The 21,775-nt window shown below is 42.3% G+C and overlaps 1 protein-coding gene and 1 pseudogene across 1 annotated transcript in view; both read right to left on the bottom strand.

Moving 5' to 3' along the window:
- Positions 1-927: 927 nt before the first annotated feature.
- Positions 928-21,775, bottom strand: part of RGS7BP (regulator of G protein signaling 7 binding protein) — a 117,066-nt gene continuing 96,218 nt past the window's right edge. Inside the window, exons 5-6 of the mRNA XM_060146100.1 lie at positions 20,417-20,487; positions 928-1,861 (exon numbers count right to left, since the gene is read on the bottom strand). Coding sequence (XP_060002083.1) covers positions 1,770-1,861; positions 20,417-20,487 — 163 coding nt within the window. The 3' untranslated portion in view covers positions 928-1,769. The remainder of the gene's footprint in view (positions 1,862-20,416; positions 20,488-21,775) is intronic.
- LOC132518089 (protein enabled homolog) lies at positions 10,275-11,932 on the bottom strand (annotated as a pseudogene).

Genomic DNA, 21,775 nt, shown 5'->3' with positions numbered 1-21,775 from the left:
CATATAACTTTCAAGGGTACGTCTTGGTATGAAGCTATTCATACCTATAGCCATGCGTCAATTGCCAACTCACTGGAATACATCTCTGGACTCCAAGAATAAGGCCAAAAACCAGCTGGTGTGATCTAAATAGAGGTATGCATCGCCTTTTGAGATCTCTTCCAACTCTTTAATCCTTTCACTTTCAATCAAAAAAACTAGAAGACAATTTCAAGGATAATTTCCACAACATCAGATATTAGGTTGAGCTATATGAAGCTGCCATTTTTTAGGTCAAAAACAGTCAAATATCAGCAGTTTCATATAATTCAACCTAATACTATAATTATTCCAGTAGTTTGTCTTGCTCTTCACTAAAGCTAAAAGCTTGAGTATATTTACTTTTCAGGTCAAAATACTGGTGGACTTATAAACGCCTGTGCACATAAATACTGTGAAATTATAGGGTTGGGATTAAAGATGCATCTTGGATAAACCACGTATAGGTCATCCTTTTATTGTGCTGGACTCTGGTGCCTCTTGTCTGACTTTAGGAATTTCAGACTATGGAAAACAAGAAAAGCAGTCCAAAGGCTTGATCTTTCAACCCATGGGAAACTCTGTCTGGGAAATGGGCCAAAGGAAGAGCAAGGGAAAATATAACAAAATCTGTATCATGTTATGAGTTTAGTGGAGGAAGAGCACAGCAGAGCTGTGAGCAGAAAAACAAAGCGTGTGGCTTCCTCCTTTCTAAAATAGAGTATTGCTTAATGTGTCCTGCTTTTAAGATTCTAAGCATAAGACAAGACACCAAGTACACGTTGGAAAAGTCCTATCTGCATAGTCATCTAAAATGAGACAAACTTAGCTTAACTAAAAAGATTTTATTAACAATGTAAAATGTTAAGTATTTTTACGATCTGAGCTAATTCCAGCATGCCCTATAAGATTTAACACTATGCTGATGTGCAGACATCATGCTTCAGATTTCAATTAGAACAAAATATGATAATACTCAATTTTACATTTGAGGGTAATTGTATATATCACTACACCATTTCCTAACTGGATTACTTCATTCTCCAAGCAGCTGAAAAAGACACCATTGGATCGAAAGGAAATTAGTTGCCCATATGCATTGTAAGAAGTTATTAGGATTATTGTGTATTTACAAAATTTAAATAGTTTTCATATATGTTCTTGTTGCATTATAAATTAAGATATTTTTACGTTGAAGCTCTTAGATTCTGACAGAATGGAAGACTAAACGTAAATGAGTGCAGAGAAAGCAATAGGTTGAGGTGGTATATGTTTGATTATAATATTATTCCTAATATTGGTTGGATTTTGAACAGTTTTGCAGTTTTAAATAGATTTCTATGTTTAAAGACTCTCATATGTGATCATTTGTTAACGTGACATCAGCAAGAGCTATAGATATACTATTCTACATGAAATAATTTTTCTCTGTGTAATACTTAGAAAAACCTTTCAATAATTTAAAAATCATAATTCTTGCATCTGTCATGGTGTGGTTTGGAGCAGACATGCACAATGTCAGCTTTAAAAATCCTTTTAAAAACAGCCTGCTTTTTGAATCTTTTTTTTTCTTGACAGCAGCTGCTTTCAAATGTAAAATCGTTTCAAAGGGCGGTGGGAGGTGGATAAAAGTAATAAGGAAGCATAGAAAACATAGTCGAAAACCAATAACTGTGGTTCAGCTGTCTGGAGGTCCTCGGGTTCAGTGATATTTTCAGGTCTTCCTAGTGGTGGTTTCCAGGAGGAATCACCTAGCTTGAGACGAGACAGCACAGCCCAAAGAACCTTCTCTTCCGTCTTCTAACCAGGGGGTAGGGAGTTAGATTTAGAAGGCTGCTGTCATCTGTGATGGGATAGAATGTACATATGAGTGAGGTACAGACAAAACAACTTGTTTTTTATGAATTGGCCTTAAAAATCCTCCATCCTTCGAATCCAACTTTCTCAGCCTCGGCACCATTGACGTTTTGGACCAGATCATCCTTTATTGTTGGGGGCTGTGCTGAGCATTGTAGGATGTTTAGCAGCATCCCTGGCCTCTACTCACTAGATGCCAGTAGCACTGCCCTACCAGTTGTGACAACCGAAAATGTCCCCAGATATGGCCACATATTCCTGGGGTGGCAGTGAGGTTGAAGCAAAGAGCCCACAGTTGAGAACCACTGCTTAGAATTAAATATAAACTGCTTAGAGGCAGTTTTTCACTTGGGAGATGTATACTTCTTAGAAAAAGCCCATGCTTTGGAGTAAAGCTGGCTTCTTTCTTATACTTTACCACTTACTAGTCCTATGACTTTGAAAGTGTCACTTAAGCTTGTTAGGCTTCATTTTCCCCATATGTAAAATAAGGCTCAGTAATACTTACCCTAGGTGAGAATTAAATGAAACAATCTATTAAAAACATTTAGCTTGGGTGGGGACATTGGTGCCTAGCATGGAGGAAACAGTAAATATAGCTATTATTAACTATTTTCCTTTACATAGGACCTTGTCTTACCTCCATTCACCTACTTTATGCCTCGGGAAGAAGCTTCAACTATTTCTTGTTGAGTATTTCCCTCAACAAAGAAAGAGTACTTTCTTTCTTTCTTTCTTTCTTTTTTTTTTTTTTTTGCGGTACGCGGGCCTCCCACTGTTGTGACCTCTCCCATTGCGGAGCACAGGCTCCAGACACGCAGGCTCAGCGGCCATGGCTCACGGGCCCAGCCGCTCCATGGCATGTGGGATCTTCCCAGACCAGGGCACGAACCCATGTCCCCTGCATCGGCAGGCAGACTCTCAACCACTGCGCCACCAGGGAAGCCCTCCCTAGCATTTTCTATAGATATCTGCACACAAGGGCATTCAGAGAAGATTGTCAGCTGTTGAATTCACAAGTTGTGGTTTGAAAATTTTAATATGATGACAAGTAGAGAAAGAAATAAACCAGTAAACCAAATACAGTTTAATGAGCTGGGTTTTTGGGAAATAGTGCAGTTCAACAGAGAGTGTGGGTAGAAACAGCCTGTTGGAGCGGAACTGGCCAATGTGGGTTGCAGAGGCTGGAGAAGGACCACAGGGAAATAATCTGGAAATTGCTAGCTGAGGCAGCGCTGAGATATGGTCAGAATGGAACTAGGGGCAACAAAATGGCTGGTTGGCTGGCAACTCTTATATACCTAAGCTTTGCCGGGACTAGCTGCACTGCCCTCCCAGAGCAGAGCTAAAATGTTCCCTCCTTTCCCCATCCTAACGTTGAAGATGCAGGACCTTGAAAAACAGCCCAGAATCAGGAGTTAGATGGAGTGATTGATATAGTGAAGAATTGTGCCCCACTTCAATAAAACTGGCTTGTAGATGAGGATTGTTTTTCTTGATTACTGAGAGCCTAGATGCTCAGGAAACTATCAGGAACAAATGAGTCCTGGCTTTCTGGTCCTCGTACATAAACTGTCATCCAAGTGCCCTGGCTTTCCCTCCCCATCCCCCAAGGCTCCCATGTGTCATATTTATTTGTAAATTAGCATCACCCACCGAGTTGACAGTGTTCCTTGGAATGCTGCACTATGTTACACACGTAGATGAAACTAGAGTAGCAAGTCAGAGCCAGGGAAGAAAACAGGGGCCCCAGCTGGGCACATCAGATTAATCAAACACAGCCTCCTCCCCCAGGCTCCCCAGATTAAAATCCTCTTTTAATACTCACACTCTGCTAATGTGGAGAAAAACAGGACTCTGTCTTTTTCATAGTGAAAAATAATTCACTCTAATCTGGATGTCAACATTTTGAGGCAAAAAAATAGGACATCTCTCTTTTACAGTTAAACTTGCCCCAAACAGTTAAGATGCTGAAAGCAATGTCAAATCCTATATATAAACCTGATTTCTCAGAAGAATCTCTGAGATGAATCATAATATATTTGGAGCAGATAGAAACGATAACCATACTCTCTCATCATTTTTAGGACTCTTAACTTCTTTAACCACCAAATGATCAGTGAACTTAACCTAATTGGATATGGCCAAGATACAGCAGACCCTGAAGGGTAAAGAATTTTATTTTTTGGTATCTCTTTGAATACTGACTACACTTCCCCAAACTCAAGTTCAGCTGGAAGTTAATGCTTCCTTGGAACAGAATTACCAAAACTATGACGATACTAATAGCAAAGAAAAATCTTATTTCTACTTCTATGAGACTTGGAGATCTATTTCCTGAATTCCCATTTATTTCCTGAATTCCCTATATGCTTGCCTTTCTTCAGTCATTTAAGAGATTTGGGAGTGACCTCATTGGTATTTATATATTACACAATAAAATGCAATTCTGGTGTGTATCATTCCCACTACATGAGGAAATATCTACATACGTTGGTATGTTGTATTTACAAAGAAAGCGTGCATGTGTGTGCTGTGGTGGTATATTTGCTCCCATTCTCTCTTTTTTAGGTATTAAAAGCACACAGGTATTATGAGATTTGTATCAAGACTGACCCTTGTATCTGTGCATTCATTACAGTGAATCAAAAAACCTTTGTGCTATTGAAATTCTCCTCATTCAGCCTTCTTTTCATATATATATATATAACATTCACTTGTGAGTGCTATATACACACATGCACACACACATACATATATAGCATTCATAAGTAAATAGGAAGTGTTAGGATTGATGAGAAAGTGCTCAGACGTTAAGCAAAGGACAGACTGCCTATTAAGGACGACTGCTGGTTTGGGGCATCTTAGTTGAGCATTTATGACACCTTTGCCTAGCCTGGAGCTTGTCTGATTATCACCTAGGGCTGAGGTGACACAAAAGCTCAAAAATTCTTGGCAGAAATTCAGAGCAGCTTTCTACACTCTAGGAAGCTGACATCTGCAGTAAATGCTGAAATTCACTGAGCAGTAAGTCTGCCTGGAATGGTTTGAAGTCAATTTAAAGCCAAGGAAAGATGTCTTCCCACATACTGAAATCCTGTCTCTGAAGTGAGGGGCTGTCAACAGAATGTGAGCAAAATGGGATGTTTCCCCACTCATTCTAAACTTTCTGTGCTAATCCATCTGAACTTGCTGGGAAATCTTTGCTTTTTATTGGAAATGATTGAGAGTTTTATGGTATCTTTTCTCCAAAGTGCATACCCTCAGAGAACTGTAACTTAGGAGAGTTTTAAATGTGAAAATAAAAAGTGAGAAAGAGAAGAGGAGGCAGGAAAGGATAGCAGAAAGTGAAAGAAAAGGAGAGTAGGGTATTCAGTCATCAGTAAATTCAAACCCCAGTCATTTAATGTTTAATTCTTGGATGTTTAATGTTTAATCCCTATTAAAGCCAGGGATGCCGGAGTCCCCCAAGGTACAGTAATACCATTTCTCTATTGCTCAAATTTCTTTTGCCAATAAAATATTTTTTACATAAATGATATGTTAAGAAACAGAAGGACATGAAAATGAGAAGTTTTCAAATAATAAACTGAGCGTTTGAGTTTAAAGCTATGTTCTCTAAGTCAAGAGAAGTGCTTATAATGGAACTGCAGTTGCACATTTCTAATCTGTTAAAAAAGGAGAACTTCAGCTAATGCCAGGGTTCCCAAACATAAGCTGCATCAGCTTCATCTGAGGGCTTATGAAAGCACAGATTGCTAGCCCTACCTCCAGAGTTTCTGAATCAGTAGGTCTGGGGTGGGCCAGGCAATCTCCATTTCTTACAAGTTCCTGGACCTGCTGATACGGCTGGTCCTGAGACCACACTTTGAGAACCACTGAATTAATCAAAGCTCTACGAAGTGTAGGGCTCTATGTCGGGTGCTGGGGGTAATACCAGATGGGTCCTAAGAGAAAGGTGAACCTTGGCCTCAGGGATCTTTGTCTGAGTAACTAGAAGGCTTCATTAGAAATGCCATTACAGAGATACAAATACAATGCTTTGAGAATTCCCAGAGGGGGAAATTCCTCCCATCTGTAAAGAAGACATTTGTGGAAAATTCCTGGGGGCTCCGTGTTCATGCTGGGCTACAAGGTGTGGGGAGAACTTGGACATTTGGTTAAGTAGGGGGGCAGGCATTCCGGATGGAGAAAACAGTGTCAAAAGAGGAGGTCAGGGCAGGTCAAAGACAGGGAGGTCAAAGGCAGCCTGAATTTGGGTCCAAGTAAATTGTCCAGTCTGGCTGGAATGAAAGGCATATGAAGGAGGGGATGGTCTAAAACAGAACTACTTAGAATTCCCTAAATAAGGCCCTTCCTTCCCTTCCTCCCTGTCCTTTCACACACCATCTCTTTTTTCAGAAAAGTCTTTTCTGACTGCTCCGTGCTTCTACCTTCCTTCATGCTTCCATACAATTGCTACAGTCCTGGGTGCATTGTCCGCTTCCAACCCTGTTTAGCCACCATTCTATGAGCAACTCTTTATGAAAGACTTAATAAATTTACCCTGGCTGCCCAGGTCTTCAGCTCCCACTTACTCCTCAACCCTCCTTAATTAGGCTTCCGGGCCCCCTGTTCCAAGTAAGCTACTTTGGCCAACCTCACCAGTGACTCCCTTGTTGCTAAATCCTATGGACACTTTCAGTTCTTATCTAGCTGAACTACCCCACACTATTAGCCATTCCTTCCTTGCAGCTTTCTTATTATACCATGTTGAGTTTCTTCTCAGTTTTTGTAAGCTGCTCTTCTTACATTTTGGTATTTCAGGGCTCTTCTCTATGCACTCTCCATGGGTGGTCTCAACCATTTTTAGGGCTTTGATTACCATGACACTGCTGACGTTTACATCTGTATTTCCTGTCCTTCTAGCTCGCATGTCTCACCTCAGCATAAGACATGTACGTCCATCACAACCACTGAGCATCGCTCTTGGAGTCCCCCCGCATCCAGAACTTCAACTGTCCTGTCCTCTACCTCTACTGGTACCGCTCTGTTCTAATTTAGTGGTTGACACCATCATTCGCTCTGCTTTCCAAGTCTGAACCCAGGTTCCATCCTTGATTCTGCCTTGGCCTTATGTACATCATCCAACTGGTCATATCCTCTTCTCCAAGCCCTGGTCTTTAGGTCAGATTGTAAGCATTTCTCACCTGTCTTATTGTACTTGCCTACTAACTGAATCCCTCCAGTGACCTCAGGTTAAAGTCTAAACCTCTTAACATGAATTAGAGGGGCCTCCCCCAACCTCTCTAGTCTCTCTCTCTCTTTTTGTTAATATATACTGCAATTTTATTTCAATCGCACAAACGAAGTTAGCATGTAGGAAATTTAAATGAACAGTATGGTAAAAATAGCAGAGAACCAAAAACTCTAATAAGGAAGTACACCTAAAGCATGAGAATTCAACAGTCATTAGTGTTTCATCTTCAGTTTTGATTGACACTTGATGCTTGCAAAATTTTGAAACAAACTTTGAGATCATGATGACTATTCTGAAGAGATTTCAGCACCGGCACTAAGATTTGTACATTCAGTTGGTTTGCAATTGACTTGTTAGCCATTTACATCGTGTATAGTACAGATTTGTTACAGGTCAGATCACAGTGTTGAAGGAAAGAAGTACCTGCCTGTAATTAGAAAGGATCCCCTAAACTGCACTCAGCTTAAGACATCCAAGGTACAAGAGCATGAAAACCATCACAATATTGTGCCTCCAAGGAACATAGTTTTGATAAGGAAAATAACCTAAGCTTCTGTTTCCCATTTTAATTACTCAAATCTCTAACAAGGACAAAACTGTCACATAGGACAGTAAATGGATGCAGTAATTCAATCAGACTTCTTGGAAAGAACACATTTAGCAATTTGGGACAATGAAGAATGACAGGAGATAAAACGTGATTCAACTCTGGTTCTTTTTGTCATTTTACACAGACATCATGTTAATATTAGACCAAGGCACAAAACATTTAGTGCATAAACCAGTTTCTTTTTTAAGATCTAGCATTTTTACTGTAGTCTTTTATCTTACTTTGGACCACTTGTACCCAGTACTCTATCCTACTAGAGACTGCTTAACTTAATCAACAAAATCAAAAGCGATTTCTGAGCAGATTTATGGGGGACACAAACATTTGTATCATCAAAGTGTTTGCATAACCAAAAGTACAATAATAAAGACGAAAATGCCACCTATTTCTTTTAGAAAGTAGTACTTCATAAGCTTGCTGCATCTTTAATGTCTTCACTATTGGATGACAATGAATAGTTGATAGAAAAAAAGAACTGTATACTTGAATTATGATAGCTCCTCCATCACAGATCTAAAACTGAAGTTTCTACAGGAATAGAACTATTTTAACAAGGGAAAAAAATTCCCTCATTCAAACCTCTTTGAAGTGGTAATGGCTGCAAACTTGCAGCACTTAGAAAACTATGCTATCAACAAGTTCTGTTTTTAAGAATTTAGGTTAAGAAATCTAGATAGCAGATGAAAGTGGATTATTTCTTCAAAATTTTAGTAAAACTACTGATAATCAAAGGTTTCAAAGCAAATATGGCACATCAAGATGGAGAGCCAGGAGAATTTTGATTTCCTAAAATTTCAAAAAATTATATCATTGCAACATACAGGATTTCTTCCCTATTTTAATCTTAGACGTTTCAAAGAAAAGGGAGTGGATAACATACACACACGTGAGTGCCCACACAAACACGCACGCATGCGTGCACACACGGTGGTAAGTAGAGTATCTAGTTCCTTCTTCCCACCACCTAAATCTCTCTTTATTTATTAAAAGAAAATTATGCAGGACCCCCCCCCTCACTGTTTTCCCTTGATCTAATGAGTTCTGTGACCTTAATTGCTGCCATCATTGTTACTTTTCCAGTATTGCAACATGAGATTCAAAAGCAGCTTTGTAGTCAGGAACGTGTACCTGAACACCTGTACAACCGCAGGGCGCCAAGGTAATAACAGCCAAATTCAGGGATGGAACTTTTGAGTTCCACAGTAAGATGTAATTCATGTGAAGCTCAGAATCATGTTTCAGACCATTGAACTTACTCACGTTAAAATACAAATAGCTGAAGACATGATGTAAAAGATTAAGTACTTGATGCTGTTAACATATTTACCAATTAAAGTCACAAAATATTCCCCATTATTATTCATGCAGATAACTGAGAATGAAGATAGTGCAGAAATTAACTTTGAATAAAAAATTATTCCTTCCCTTCCTTCCACTCCCCTATACTCTACAAAATGTTTTCCCTGGGACTAGGCCTTGAAAAGGCCACTACATATTAGTTTGACATGCATTACTGTCTGCAATTTAAAAAAGCTAATTTTGTGGTGGTTTTCTAATTTTATAATTTATAATTACATTATAAATATGTCCACATGCATAAATCTAAAAAAGGTTGAAAACCTACAGTGAATCTACAATATATTGTTTTACATTTGACCACTGCTTTGTGTTATGTAGGAGTCACAGAGTTGGTAAAGCATTGTAACAATTTAGGAAGGCATCTAAATCTTTAAATTATGGACAGGGCTTCCCTGGTGGCGCAGTGGTTGAGAGTCCGCCTGCCGATGCAGGGGACACGGGTTCGTGCCCCGGTCCAGGAAGATCCCACATGCCGCGGAGCGGCTGGGCCCGTGAGCCATGGCCGCTGAGCCTGCGCGTCCGGAGCCTGTGCTCCACAACGGGAGAGGCCACAACAGTGAGAGGCCCGCGTACCACAAAAAAAAAAAAAAAAAAAAAAAAAAAAAAAAAAAAAAAAAAAAAAATTATGGACAAATTTTATGTTTGAACCTACAAAATTGCATGAAGGCTAAACTCGAGAGACTTCCTATCATTCTAAAATTCCTCACTCCGAACAAATCATTTTTAGGACATTTCTTATAAATATCACCCTTTGAAAGCACATACCATTCCATTTGTTCCACATTTTATGATCTTAACCTACATAGGGCTGAACTCAATTATTCATGGACTATCAAATATGATAGGAAGACAAACCTGAGAGAAACAATACAATAGTATAACTTGCTAAATTCCTCATCACCATTCTCTGAAGAAAACTTCTCAAGCCTTTCTCCTCTTTATTTTAGCAATGGATTGTGGAAAATGTGCGATTTTCTCTTGACATGAAAATATCTCAATGCACGGTGATCTTGCCTGATGGATTCAGTATTTTCTGCATAACTGATACAGGAACTCCTATACGACTCTCTTCCATCCTGTTGTAAAGGTCAGAAAAAAGCAGCAAACTGAGAGGGAAACAGCTTATCACCAGGGTAGTAATGTCTGAAGTCTTTCAAAGTATGTTGGTTTTTCCCTGCTTTGTCTCCATTTTCTTCTTACAGCTCACAAAATTTAAGGGTTTTGTTGTTGTACCACAGTTGTTCTTTGTTGGTTTTTTTTTTTTCCTTTCTCCAGATTAAAGTCCTGTCTCTCCTTAGTTTGATTCTCTATGCAGTATTTGACTTGCTCAGTTCCTGCCTGATTGCATCAATGAGCTCTTCTTTTAGCTTAGTTAATTCTTTTCTCATTTCATCTAAAATGTCCTGTTTCAGCCTGTCATAGTCCAAGTCCCTCCACCTGGACTCCGTTGGCACTGGGCTGTGACGAGGGCACAGATTTTGGTCTGTGTAATGAATCATAGGACGTGTTGTCAAAAACAATCTGATTTTTCCTTGGAGAATCCCGTCTGGAAATAACAGGTGACTTGCTGCCATTCATTGTATTTGTTCTTTCCCAAGGCTTTCTTGTCGGTTCAGGTGTACTTGTTGAAGAGGCCTTAGAAGTTACAAGCTCTGAATCTTCATTTTTGTTCTGTTTCTATTGTTGATCCCTTTTCAGCAATTCTTCTCCTCCTGGCCAGCAGGGCACTCATTTCTTCCATTAAACCACTACCCCCTAACGGAAGGGATCCATTTCCACGACCCATCTCTGTTTTAGATGAGGCCGAATCCACACCAATGGTATTCCCTCCGCTTGGGAAAGAGGCATCCTCCATCCGTGACACTTTCCTAAGTTTTGCTCCAGCAACCGCAGCTGCAAGTCCAGTTAAAGGGCGATTGTCTTCAGACATGGATCCCCAAAAAAATACAGATGCAGGGAGGGGAGCAGCAGGAGGTGGGGGGGACGAGGGGTACCTGATTCGGAAAAGGCGGTGGAGGAGGCGGAGGGGGGGCCCTGAGGACGGAAGTGGAGGGGGTAGAGGGGGCCCTGGGGGTGGAGGGAGTGCGGCTGATGCCTGGGCAGGACCTGGTGGGAGTGGAGGAGGGGGTGGAGGTGCAGGTGGTCCCAAGAAAATGTTGGGCTGGAGGTTCCGCGGCTGAGAGGCTGCCTGCCAGCCTGGCTCAGAAGTAGAGGAGTTGTCTCCACAGAGGCAGGGGTAGCGGCATTTGCCATTCTTCACTCTCCCTCGCATGCCAGCTGCTCCCTTTCTAACTGCTCTTGCCTCTCTCTTTCTGGCCTTTGCCTTTCTAACCTCTCCCTCTCCAATCTCTTCCTTTGCATTCTTCCTCTCTCCAGCCTTTCCGGCTCCAGCGCCTTTTGTCATTGCTGTTCTTGTAGTTGCCTTCTTTGAATTTCCAATTCTTCTTGTGATGGGCCATTCTGAACTTCGGCAGGTAGTTGTGAATTTTGTCTAGGCGATGTTGGCCTTGTTTCCTGTGAATTCAACACTCCTAAGGCATGCCTCATGGCACTTGCGAAGACATGGGCATCTTCTTTGCTGCCAAAGTTGAGATCATACACCTGTCTAGCATCCCACCATTGGTGGAAGGTCTGAGTAGCTTGATTGTACTTCAACCGTTTAGGAATGGCACAATATATCACTACCTGCTGGTCCTGAATCTTCCTGCCCACCCCTCTGAATGTGTTGTTGCCTGTATGATGATATATATGAACTCTGCTGAACCCGGTTGAACACCAGCTAGCACCCACTTTTTATTGGCATCATCATAAACCATCACAGCAGCTCTTGCCTGACAGATACTCTGTTCACTTATTATTTTAAATGTATCCTGCCACTCCCTTCTGGTCTGTAGAGTTTCTGCTGAAAAATCAGCTGATAACCTTATGGGAGTTCCCTTGTATGTTATTTGTCGTTTTTCCCTTGCTGCTTTCAATAATTTTTCTTTTTGTTTAATTTTTGCCAATTTAATTACTATGTGTCTTGGCGTGTTTCTCCTTGGGTTTTTCCTGTATGGAACTCTCTGCACTTCCCAGACGTGGGTGGCTATTTCCATTCCCATGTTAGGGGAATTTTCAACTATAATCCCTTCAAATATTTTCTCTGGTCCTTTCTTTCTCTCTTCTCCCTCTGAGACCCCTATAATGTGAATGTTCGTGTGCTTAATGTTGTTCCAGAGGTCTCTCACACTGTCCTCATTTCTTTTCATTCTTTTTTCTTTTTTTTGCTCCACAGTAGTGATTTCCCCTGCTCTGTCTTCCAGTTCACTGATCCATTCTGCTTCATTTACTCTACTATTGATTCCTTCCAGTGTGTTTTTCACTTCAGTTATTGTATCGTTCAACTCTGTTTGGTTGTTCTTTATATTTTCTAACTCTTTGTTAAAAAAGCCCTCTAACATCCATTTTTCTCCTGAGTTCTTGGATCACCTTTACAATCGTTACTCTGAACCCTTTCTCGGGTAGATTGCCTATCTCCACAACACTTAGTTCTGGAGTTTTATCTTGTTCCTTCATCTGAAACACATTCCTCTGCCACCTCATTTTGGGTTAATCACGTTTCTCAACTTTGGAGAAGTAGCCTTCTGTAGGAGACGTCCTATGGGTCCCAGCGGTGCACTCACCCAAGGGCCAGGGGCCAGCGGTCCCAGGGTAGTGTCTGGCCTGTGTTTGCAGACTACAGTCTACTGAATCGTAGTTTTCTTCCTTCTGATTTCTGCCCCCTGGTGGGTGAGGCTGGTCTAGAAGCTTGTGTAGGCTTCCTGGCAAGAAGGGCTGATGCCTGCCCACTGGTGGGTGGAGCTGGGTCCTGGCCCTCTGGTGGGCAGGCTGTGTGATCAAGAAGTCTTTAGGCAACCTGACTGCTAATGCGTGGGGCTGTGGGGCTGTATTCCCACCCGTTAGTTGTTTGGCCTGAGGCATCCGGCACTGAAGGCTACAGGCTGTTGGGTGGGGCCGGGTCTTTGTGCTAAAGACCCAAGCAAGATGTCTGCCTCAAGGAGAGTTCATGCAGATGAATAATCCCGAATATATCTGCCACCAGTTTTTATGGCCCCAGCATGAGCCACAGCACCCCCCCTCCTGCCTCCCCAGGAGACCCTCCAAGACCAGCAGGTAGGTCTGGCCCAGGCTCCTCTGAGGTTACTGCTTTTGCCCTTTGTCCTGGTACATGTGAGATTTTGTGCAATCCCTTTAAGAGTTAAGTGTCTGTTTCCCCCAGTCCCGTGGAGCTCCTGCAAATAAGCCCTGCTGGCCTTCAAATCCAAATGCTCTGGGGGGCACCTCTTCCCAATGCCAGACCCCTGGGCTGGGAAGCCTGATGTTGGCCTCAGAACTCTCACTCCTGTGGGAGAGCCTCTGCAAGGTCACCCAAGGTGGGGTGGGGTGGGGGAGGAGGTTAAGGATTTGGTTATATTTCAAGTGCACCCCTCCTACTGTCTCGTTGTGCTTTCTTCTTTACGCCTTTAGATGTAGAAGATCTTTTTCTGTAGGTTCCAGTCTTTTCTATCAATGGCTGTTCAGATGTTAGTTGTGATTTTGGTGTGTTCATGAGAGAAGGTAAGCTCAAGGTCCTTCCACTCCACCATCTTGAAAGACTCCCTCTAATCTCTCTCTTAAGCCTCTTTTTTTTTAAAATTTATTTATTTTATTTTTGGCTGCGTTGGGTCTTTGTTCCTGTGCGCGGGCTTTCTCCAGTTGTGGTGAGTGGGGGCTACTCTTTGTTGTGGTACGCAGGCTTCTCACTGCGGTGGCTTCTCTTGTTGCGGAGCATGGGTTATAGGTGTGCGGACTTCAGTAGTTGTGGCACATGGGCTCAGTAGTTGTGGCTTGAGGGTTCTAGAGCACAGGCTTAGTAATTGTGGCACACAGGCTTAGTTGCTCCATGGCATATGGGATCTTCCCAGACCAGGACTCAAACCCGTGTCCCCTGCATTGGCAGGCAGATTCTTAACCACTGTGCCACCAGGGAAGTCCTTAAGCCTCTTTTCTAACCACTTTCCCAAATAATGAAGTGTTTATAGTTCATTAAAATGCCCTGCTCTGTCATCTCCTCAGACACCTTCACACATTCAGAATCTTCTGCCTAGACTCTCTTCTTTCTATCTTTTTCTTTAGCTAATTTCAATTTATCCTAAAAAATCTCAGCTCAGATACTTTCCAAAAAGCAATTCTCAATTACTCCTGTCTTCTCCTTCCCCATTTACAACTAAAATCTGACTAGGTGAGAATCCAATATGCCCTTGTAGCAACCTGTTTCTAACTATTAATATACCCTTATAGCAACCTGTATCTAACTAATAGTTGCATTTTAAGTGCTATTTTTTTGTCTTTCCAATAGTATGTGTGTGTGTGTGTGTGTGTGTGTGTATCTCTGTGTGTGTGTGTATCTCTGTGTGTGTGTGTGTGTTAGTTGTTTCCAGAATTCACATGTCATACCCTGAAAGCTCCATCACAATCTCTGCAAGGGGAGGCTTATGTCATTTGAAAAAGCTTCCCAGGTGATTCTCATCCCATTCTGTCCTGTTGCGACGGAAAGCCTCTAGGGGGAGTCATCCCCAGCACCTGACACAGAATCTGGCATATTGTAAGTGACTATCACATGTTGGATGATGGTGGGGACAAGAAATGATGAGGTGAGAAGTCTGTTTTTCCTTCAATGGACAATGCGTAGACACATAAAATTTGAGTAGTGGCTCAACATAATTAGAGTAATGTATTTAGAAACTGATGTGTGATCAGTGATGAGTGGATTAGATTGGAGGAGCGGGGGAGGGATAGCATATGTCATGCTGAATCCTGGGCAAAATGTTGTAGAGACTGCAAAGGATCTGGGGTAACCAGTAAAACTTCCTAGAGTGGAATTCCCTGGTGGCACAGTGGTTAAGAATCTGCCTGCCAATGCAGGGGACATGGGTTCAAGCCCTGGTCTGGGAAGATCCCACATGCCACAGAGCAACTAAGCCCGTGTGCCACAACTACTGAGCCTGCGTGCTGCAACTACTGAAGCCCGTGAGCCTAGAGCCTGTGCTCTGCAACAAGAGAAGCCACCACAATGAGAAGCCCACGCACTGCAACGAAGAGTAGCCCCTGCTCGCCACAACTAGAGAAAGCCCACGTGCAGCAACGAAGACGCAATGGAGCCAAAAATTAATTAATTAATTAAAAAACAAAACAAAAAACTGCCCAGAGTGACATTCAGACACCAACTTGAGGCACAGAAAGTCTTTATATGAGGTGCTGGAGAAGGACCTAAAAAGTCATCTCCAGGCTAGCAGGTGGCATAACTGCTCAGTGTTCTTCAGCCAGATGCCAGATGTTCTTCCGCCTGCCATGGCTATGTTGGTTCTAGTTATGCACGTCCAGACTGGAGTGGATCACGGGTATAGAGAATGGGGGAACTGTTCCTAGGCCCAGTTTAGTCTGGAGTAGGACTGTCTGCAGGAGGGGGCCCATTCTAGAACAGCTGCAATTCCTGACTGATTCACTTCAGACAGACTCTAATGCATGGTACCACCAACCGAATTCTAGGCAAGAGTAAATGTATTGACACACCACACAGCATTCATGAAGTCAGAATTTTGGAAAAGGTGAAACTGTCTTTCAGGCTTAAATTATTTCTGCAGTGTTTTGTTTGATTACAGCCTGCATTTAGAAGATGCTTGTCCTTCACTTTCCCATCTCCTTTTAGCCTTTGTCGGTAACGTTGTGGGCTCTACACAGGTGGTTCCATTTGTAATCCATTTGACACAGCAAGACTCTCATAATTAATGAAGCTCCCTACAGCACTGCCAGTGACCTGGAATGTAGGACAGGAGAGGTGCTGAAGCAGAGGAAAGGACAGAGGGCTGAGAGCCAGGGGACCTGGACGCTGCCGGGAGGCTGCCGGGAGCTGCAGCCGAGCAAGGGAGTTTTCTTCTGTGCACCTCTGTCTCCAGCCTTAAACTGGAAGCACAGAAGCAAAAGTCCCATCTCAAATAAAGGCATAACCACTAACCATTACAATTCCTGATCTTGGCCACCTTCCTTTATTTGTCACTGGAAATCAATGTAAAGCATATTGTTGTTGAGTCAAGTTTTGATTGTGGTGGGAAGGCGGGAAGATAGGATTCAATCTTGAAATGCTCAAATCAACATGGAAGAGTTTCTGAGTTGCGGGACAGGAGGGAGTCTGGAGAACAGGGGATTCAGAGCATTTCCAGGGTGGGTTCCCCACCCGCACCCCGTACGTGCCTGGCAGGATTTCCACATGGTCAGGGTTTGTGTAGTGTAGGAAAAAGGGGGACCAGGAGCAGTATCTTTTCCCTTTTTCTCTCTGCTTCAAACTCACGTGTAAATGGAATGAAAAGAGAAAGGAAAGAAGCAGGCAGAAGGAAAACAGATGGCTCTCTATAATGCTTTTCATCCAGTTAGAATTATGTTTTGACAATAAGGTCCTACAGAAAAAAACTGGAACACATTTTCCCACATTTCACCCCACACCATCTTCTGCATAGATTAGACCTGTGTAATGAATCAATCTCCTGAAAAGAATTCCAGGAAGGTCATGGGGCAGCCTCTATGCTCTATCTTGGTATACGCAGAGAGAGGGATCTGGCTGATCTGCTGATTAAAATAGTGCCGCATGCATCTGCTAAAAAATGTTCCCATGGTGACTCCAACAGACCTGCTCTCCTTCCTTCAGGCCTTCTCAGACGTCCCAATGGAGACTCGCATTCCCCTTCCCCACCGCTCCGCTCCCAGTGACGTCATGCTGTGAGTACCCATTAAACATGCCCAGAACAGAGATGTACCTTCACGTGCTAAGGGTTCCCATTTCTCCCCTCAATGAAGAAACCTTAATTTCCCACAAGACTTCACCTGAATTTTAAAAATTATTTTTAAATCATACAGCATTACTCCCTCCTGAAGAAGTCCTTCTATCTCCTAGCTTTTTCCTTTGCATGGCCCAAATGGATTTAGGGTTCAAGTCCTAGGCCTCACTTGTTTCGATTTTTCCCTTTTCACTTGTGTTTTTACTCATAGTATCAATCATTCATTACTATTACTATATTTTTAAAATGTATTTAAAATTCTAATTATTTTTTCCATTTATAAAAGTAATACAAAGTTATACAAAATATTTCTACTATAATTTTGGATTTTTCTGGCCACACCACTTGACATGTGGGATCTTAGATCCCTGACCAGGGATCGAACCCACACCCCCTGCAGTGGAAGTGCAGAGACTTAACCACAGGACTGCCAGGGAAGTCCCAGTATTTCTATTATACTTTTTGTGATTATAAAAATGTCCTAAGTAAAGAAAATAAAATTTCTATTTTTCCAATAATGCCCGATTCAAAAACTGTTGGATGAACTTTCACGAAATATAGAGGGAATGTTTCAGATATTTAATTTAAAATATAGGCTATGGCATCCATGAAACTCAGCCTGGGGGGCCGTGGGTTGTCATCCTCCTAAGCAACTGGATGTGAAGTAAAAGAAGACCAACCACATCCTGTTGGTGGGGGGGACTTGCCCTACATAATACAAAGGTGAGGATAGCTTCAGACAGGAGCCCCAAATCCAACGTCTTAGAGATCAATATTCTGGAGAGCTGGCTCAGGATCACCCTGTCATGGATGCTACACAGTCTGCTTCAGAGTGAAATGTAGCAGGTATTGTTCAATTTGATGATGATTTGGAGTTTTCCTGAACTAGGTTGGTGGGCCAGCTGGTAAATATCAATAATAATAACAATAATAATAATGCATCTGTGGAGCGCTTGCTCTCTGTAAGATTGGTAGTGGGCATTGACATGCGTTTAATCATTTAATCCTTACAACAAGCCTCTGAAGTAGGTGGTCTAATTTCTTTTTCAGGGATAAGGAAATGTACATTTCCAGAAGTTAAACTACATGTTCCAGGAAAACGGCAGAGCAAGCATCGGAACCCAAGGCTAGCCTTAACCATGCTTATTTCTAGCAGCAAACTTGCAGGCTGTGTCCAGAGGGCTCTCATTACTACAACACTCTGTAGTAAAACACTGTTTTCTTAAAACCCTACAAGGCCTCCCAAACACTGTACCGACGGCTCAAGCCAGGAACCCTCGGTCACCAGGCCCTTTGGGGGTGCTTGCAGTTTACCTGATGCACCACATTGCTGGTCTCTTCTTTTCTTTTCTTTCTTTTTTTTTTTTTTTTTTTTACTTTTCTTATTATTAAATTTTATTTATTTTTTAATTGAATTTTATTTCTTTTATACAGCAGGTTCTTATTAGTTATCCACTTTATACCTATTATTGTATATATGTCAATCGCCCGCCTCTTATTTTCTGTTACCTGCCTCCGTCCCTTGCAGCTCAGGTCACACTACACTGTCTGGTGTTCTCACCTCCACCTCTCCACCTTCTGCCACGCTGGAGCCAAGTGGAGCTCCCACTCTGCTGCCAACTCTTCTCCCTCCTCACCCAGAGGCAAGCAGCACCCTGTCCTCCCTCCCGCCTGGGCTTTGCTCGGTGGAAACAAGGTGTATCTTTCTTACTTCTAAAAACCCTTTCTCCACCCTCTATGGACCACCCTCTGAAGCTGATGCTTCCCTTAAGGCTGCTCTGGCCATATGTGCTTAGTGAAAGTGATTATTATTAGTCCTTTGTACATATCTTCAGACTCTGGGGCTGCAAAGTTGGGTGCAGGTTGAACAAACATTTAATGTTTATGCTGGGTGTTATTCTACTATGTTCCGAGCATTTCTCTAGGTACTGAAGATAAAACAGTTAACAAAAGCATACAGAGGCCCTCCCCTCACAGAACTTACATTCTAGTGAATATCCCCTTTCCCTTTCTGTGTTTCTGCTTCCTTTTCTGGTGTATCCTCCCATAGGATAGTTCCGGAGACAGGCTACCTGGGATCACATCCCAGCCTTTCTACTTAACAGTCTGTGTGACCTTGGCCAAGTTAGTTAACCTCTCTGTGCCTCAGTTTCCTGTAAATTGGGAAACATGAATAGCATTTCCCTCAAAGTTGTTATTAGAATTAAATAAGTTAATGTAGTTAATACATCTAAGGTATTTAGGATAGTGGCTGTGATATTGTAATTTATATATATTGGTCTCTGACCTCATTCTTGGCACAGAGCTACCAAAGCTCTGGGAACTTCCTTAGAGAGCAATAAAGATGTCTTTTGTTATGTTAATGATGTGACCTTTGGAAAACACCTGAGGGTGGGGGCTGGTTGCTAGGAGAATCAACTACGTGATTGGAGGGTTAATAATTTCAATCCCACCCCCTGACTTCCAGGGAGGGGAGAGGGGCTGGAGGTTGAATCAATTGCCAATGGCCAGTGATTTAATCAGTCATGCCTGTGTAAGAAACCACTATAAAAACTCAAAAGGACAGGGTTTGGAGAGCTTTTGAGACTGGGGAGAGTGGTGCTCCTGGAGAGGGCATGGAATTTCTGTGCCCTTTCCCCATACCTTGCCCTGTGCATCTCTTCTCTCTGGCTGTTCCTGAGTTATATCCTGTAATAATAAACCGGTGATCTGGTAAGTAAAATGTTTCTCTGAGTTCTGTGAGCTGCTCTAGTGAACTAACTGAACCTAAGAAGGAGTTCATTGGACCCTCTGATCTATAGCTGGATGTCAGAAGCTCAGGTGACAACCTGAACTTGGGATTGGTGTCTAAAGTTGGGGCTGAGGGCGGGCAGTCTTTTAGGACTACTGAACCCTTAACTCATGGAATCCGACGCTGTCCCCAGTTAGTGTCAGAATTCAGTTGAACTGCAGGACACCCAGCTGGTGTCCGATAATTGCTTGGTGGTTTGGAAAAACCCCCATACGTTGGAATTGGATGCAAAATCACAGTGGCAATTTATGTTAATTATTACTATTACTTTGTTTAGATAACAACACAACACGTGGTTGGCAGGGATCTTCCTTTGGAAGTGTTCTTAGGTCTCTTCTGCTTGGCTGTAAGCTTCTTAAAGGGCCAAGTCTTCAGTCCTTTTGTGTTTGCCATACGTGGTGTGGTGCTTTTCACAGCGTATACAATGAATAAATGCTCTTGACTGATAGGGCCAGTGGAGGAGGTGTCTGTTGTGTCATCAGAGTGTTTCTCAGCTCCCCCTCAGAGCAAAACTGCATTCACCTGATAAACTATTCTCATTCGCTTGTCTTCTCGAGGAAAGACAACTGTAGGCTCAATGCCTTCTATTGCGTGTGTAAAAAAAACAACTTGCTTTAATTTCTGAAGAAACAAGACCCAAGGTTATCATGTTAAAAACATCCTCTGCCTCAAAGAGAAATGACAAGACTCACCTTGATTTTTCAATGGTAAAGGCATAGTTTCCCTGAGTTTGCTTAAAAGGTTTTTCATTTCTCGCATGTCTCTGTAAAATTGATAAAAAGAAAAACTATCAGCTGTAAATTTTTGAAATGTAATCTCGAACCGTCTGTTCTGTGAGACAACTGAAGGACAAAGTCTGTGCCTAACTGTACCAGCTCGAGCTTCCAGTAGGCAAATATTGCATTTATTTTGCTTGTATAAGAAAAAAGAAAATCTGAGTTGGGTTGGCTCTGGAAGGAATAAGAATTACTCTGACAAACGTTTCCGCAGGGCATTCTGCTATAGGAGCCCTCATATCTGCCTTCAGTTGGACCTGGCTGAGATCAGAGAAGAGCCTCTGGTAATGAGGACAGTACTTCACGTTTCCAAGGGCAGGTGAAGGGCACGCAACTAGAACAACAGGAGAACCCTGGGCAAAGCTGAGGCTGGGTGATGATGTTCTCTTATCTGGTCCAAGGGCTGTCCTGCCTGTGTGGTTTCACTCCCTGTCATCTCTCATTATCGTAATTGGAATTCACAGTAACACAGGTGTTAAGCATTCCCAAGGGTCAACACATTAAATTGGCTTGGAATGTTTTTAATGTGCAGCCCAGTTTGAGACCCACAGATTTCTTAGGGCAAAGTGATAGGGAGAAGCAAGGAAGCCCCCTCCCAGACCAGGTCTACTGTGCCTACTTCTCCCAGTCACTCCCACCTCCTTTGACCAGAATCTGAACTTTTAGGCTGAACTGAAATAACTCCAACGCTGAGAGCTAGACACTCCTATTATTATTATCAGCCGTAGCTTGCTCTCTGACAAGCTTACAAGGCCTGGATAGAGATTCTGTGCGAGGTTTCTGAGAAGGAACATGGCTTTGCTGAAGGATTACACACTGACCATGGCACTCTGGCAGATACTCCTGGGAATAGAGCAAAGCATTTTCTACTTTATAAATTAAGAGAAATCACTCATCATTTGTCTATAGCTCTACCAAACTGTGCCAAACAGCTTTATTGTTTGAATTGTTGGATTTCCAAGCTTAGACAAAATCCCAGTTTTATTAATAGCACGTAATTACCACATGCTTCAATTTTCTATAAACACAGAAATTTGGTTAATTAGCTTTAGAATTATATTACAATCTGAAAGTAGAACTACAATGGCTCTAAATGTCACTGTGTGATACATTTCTAAAAATAAAAAAATAGTGTTCATTATCTTGTCAATGACTCAACCCCACACACACAGAGTCCTCGATGGAATTGCCTAGTGTTCAGCTGCTTCGTGCTGGCTCTGGGGACATCAGTAGCAAAGGACAAGATATCAGTGTGAAGGCCAATAAACAAGGGGC

The sequence above is a fragment of the Lagenorhynchus albirostris genome, chromosome 3 (genome assembly GCF_949774975.1).
Source record: "Lagenorhynchus albirostris chromosome 3, mLagAlb1.1, whole genome shotgun sequence".
Lineage (NCBI taxonomy): Eukaryota > Metazoa > Chordata > Mammalia > Artiodactyla > Delphinidae > Lagenorhynchus > Lagenorhynchus albirostris.
Note: the sequence above shows the minus strand (reverse complement) of the source record. Positions and strands in the feature narration are given on the sequence as shown.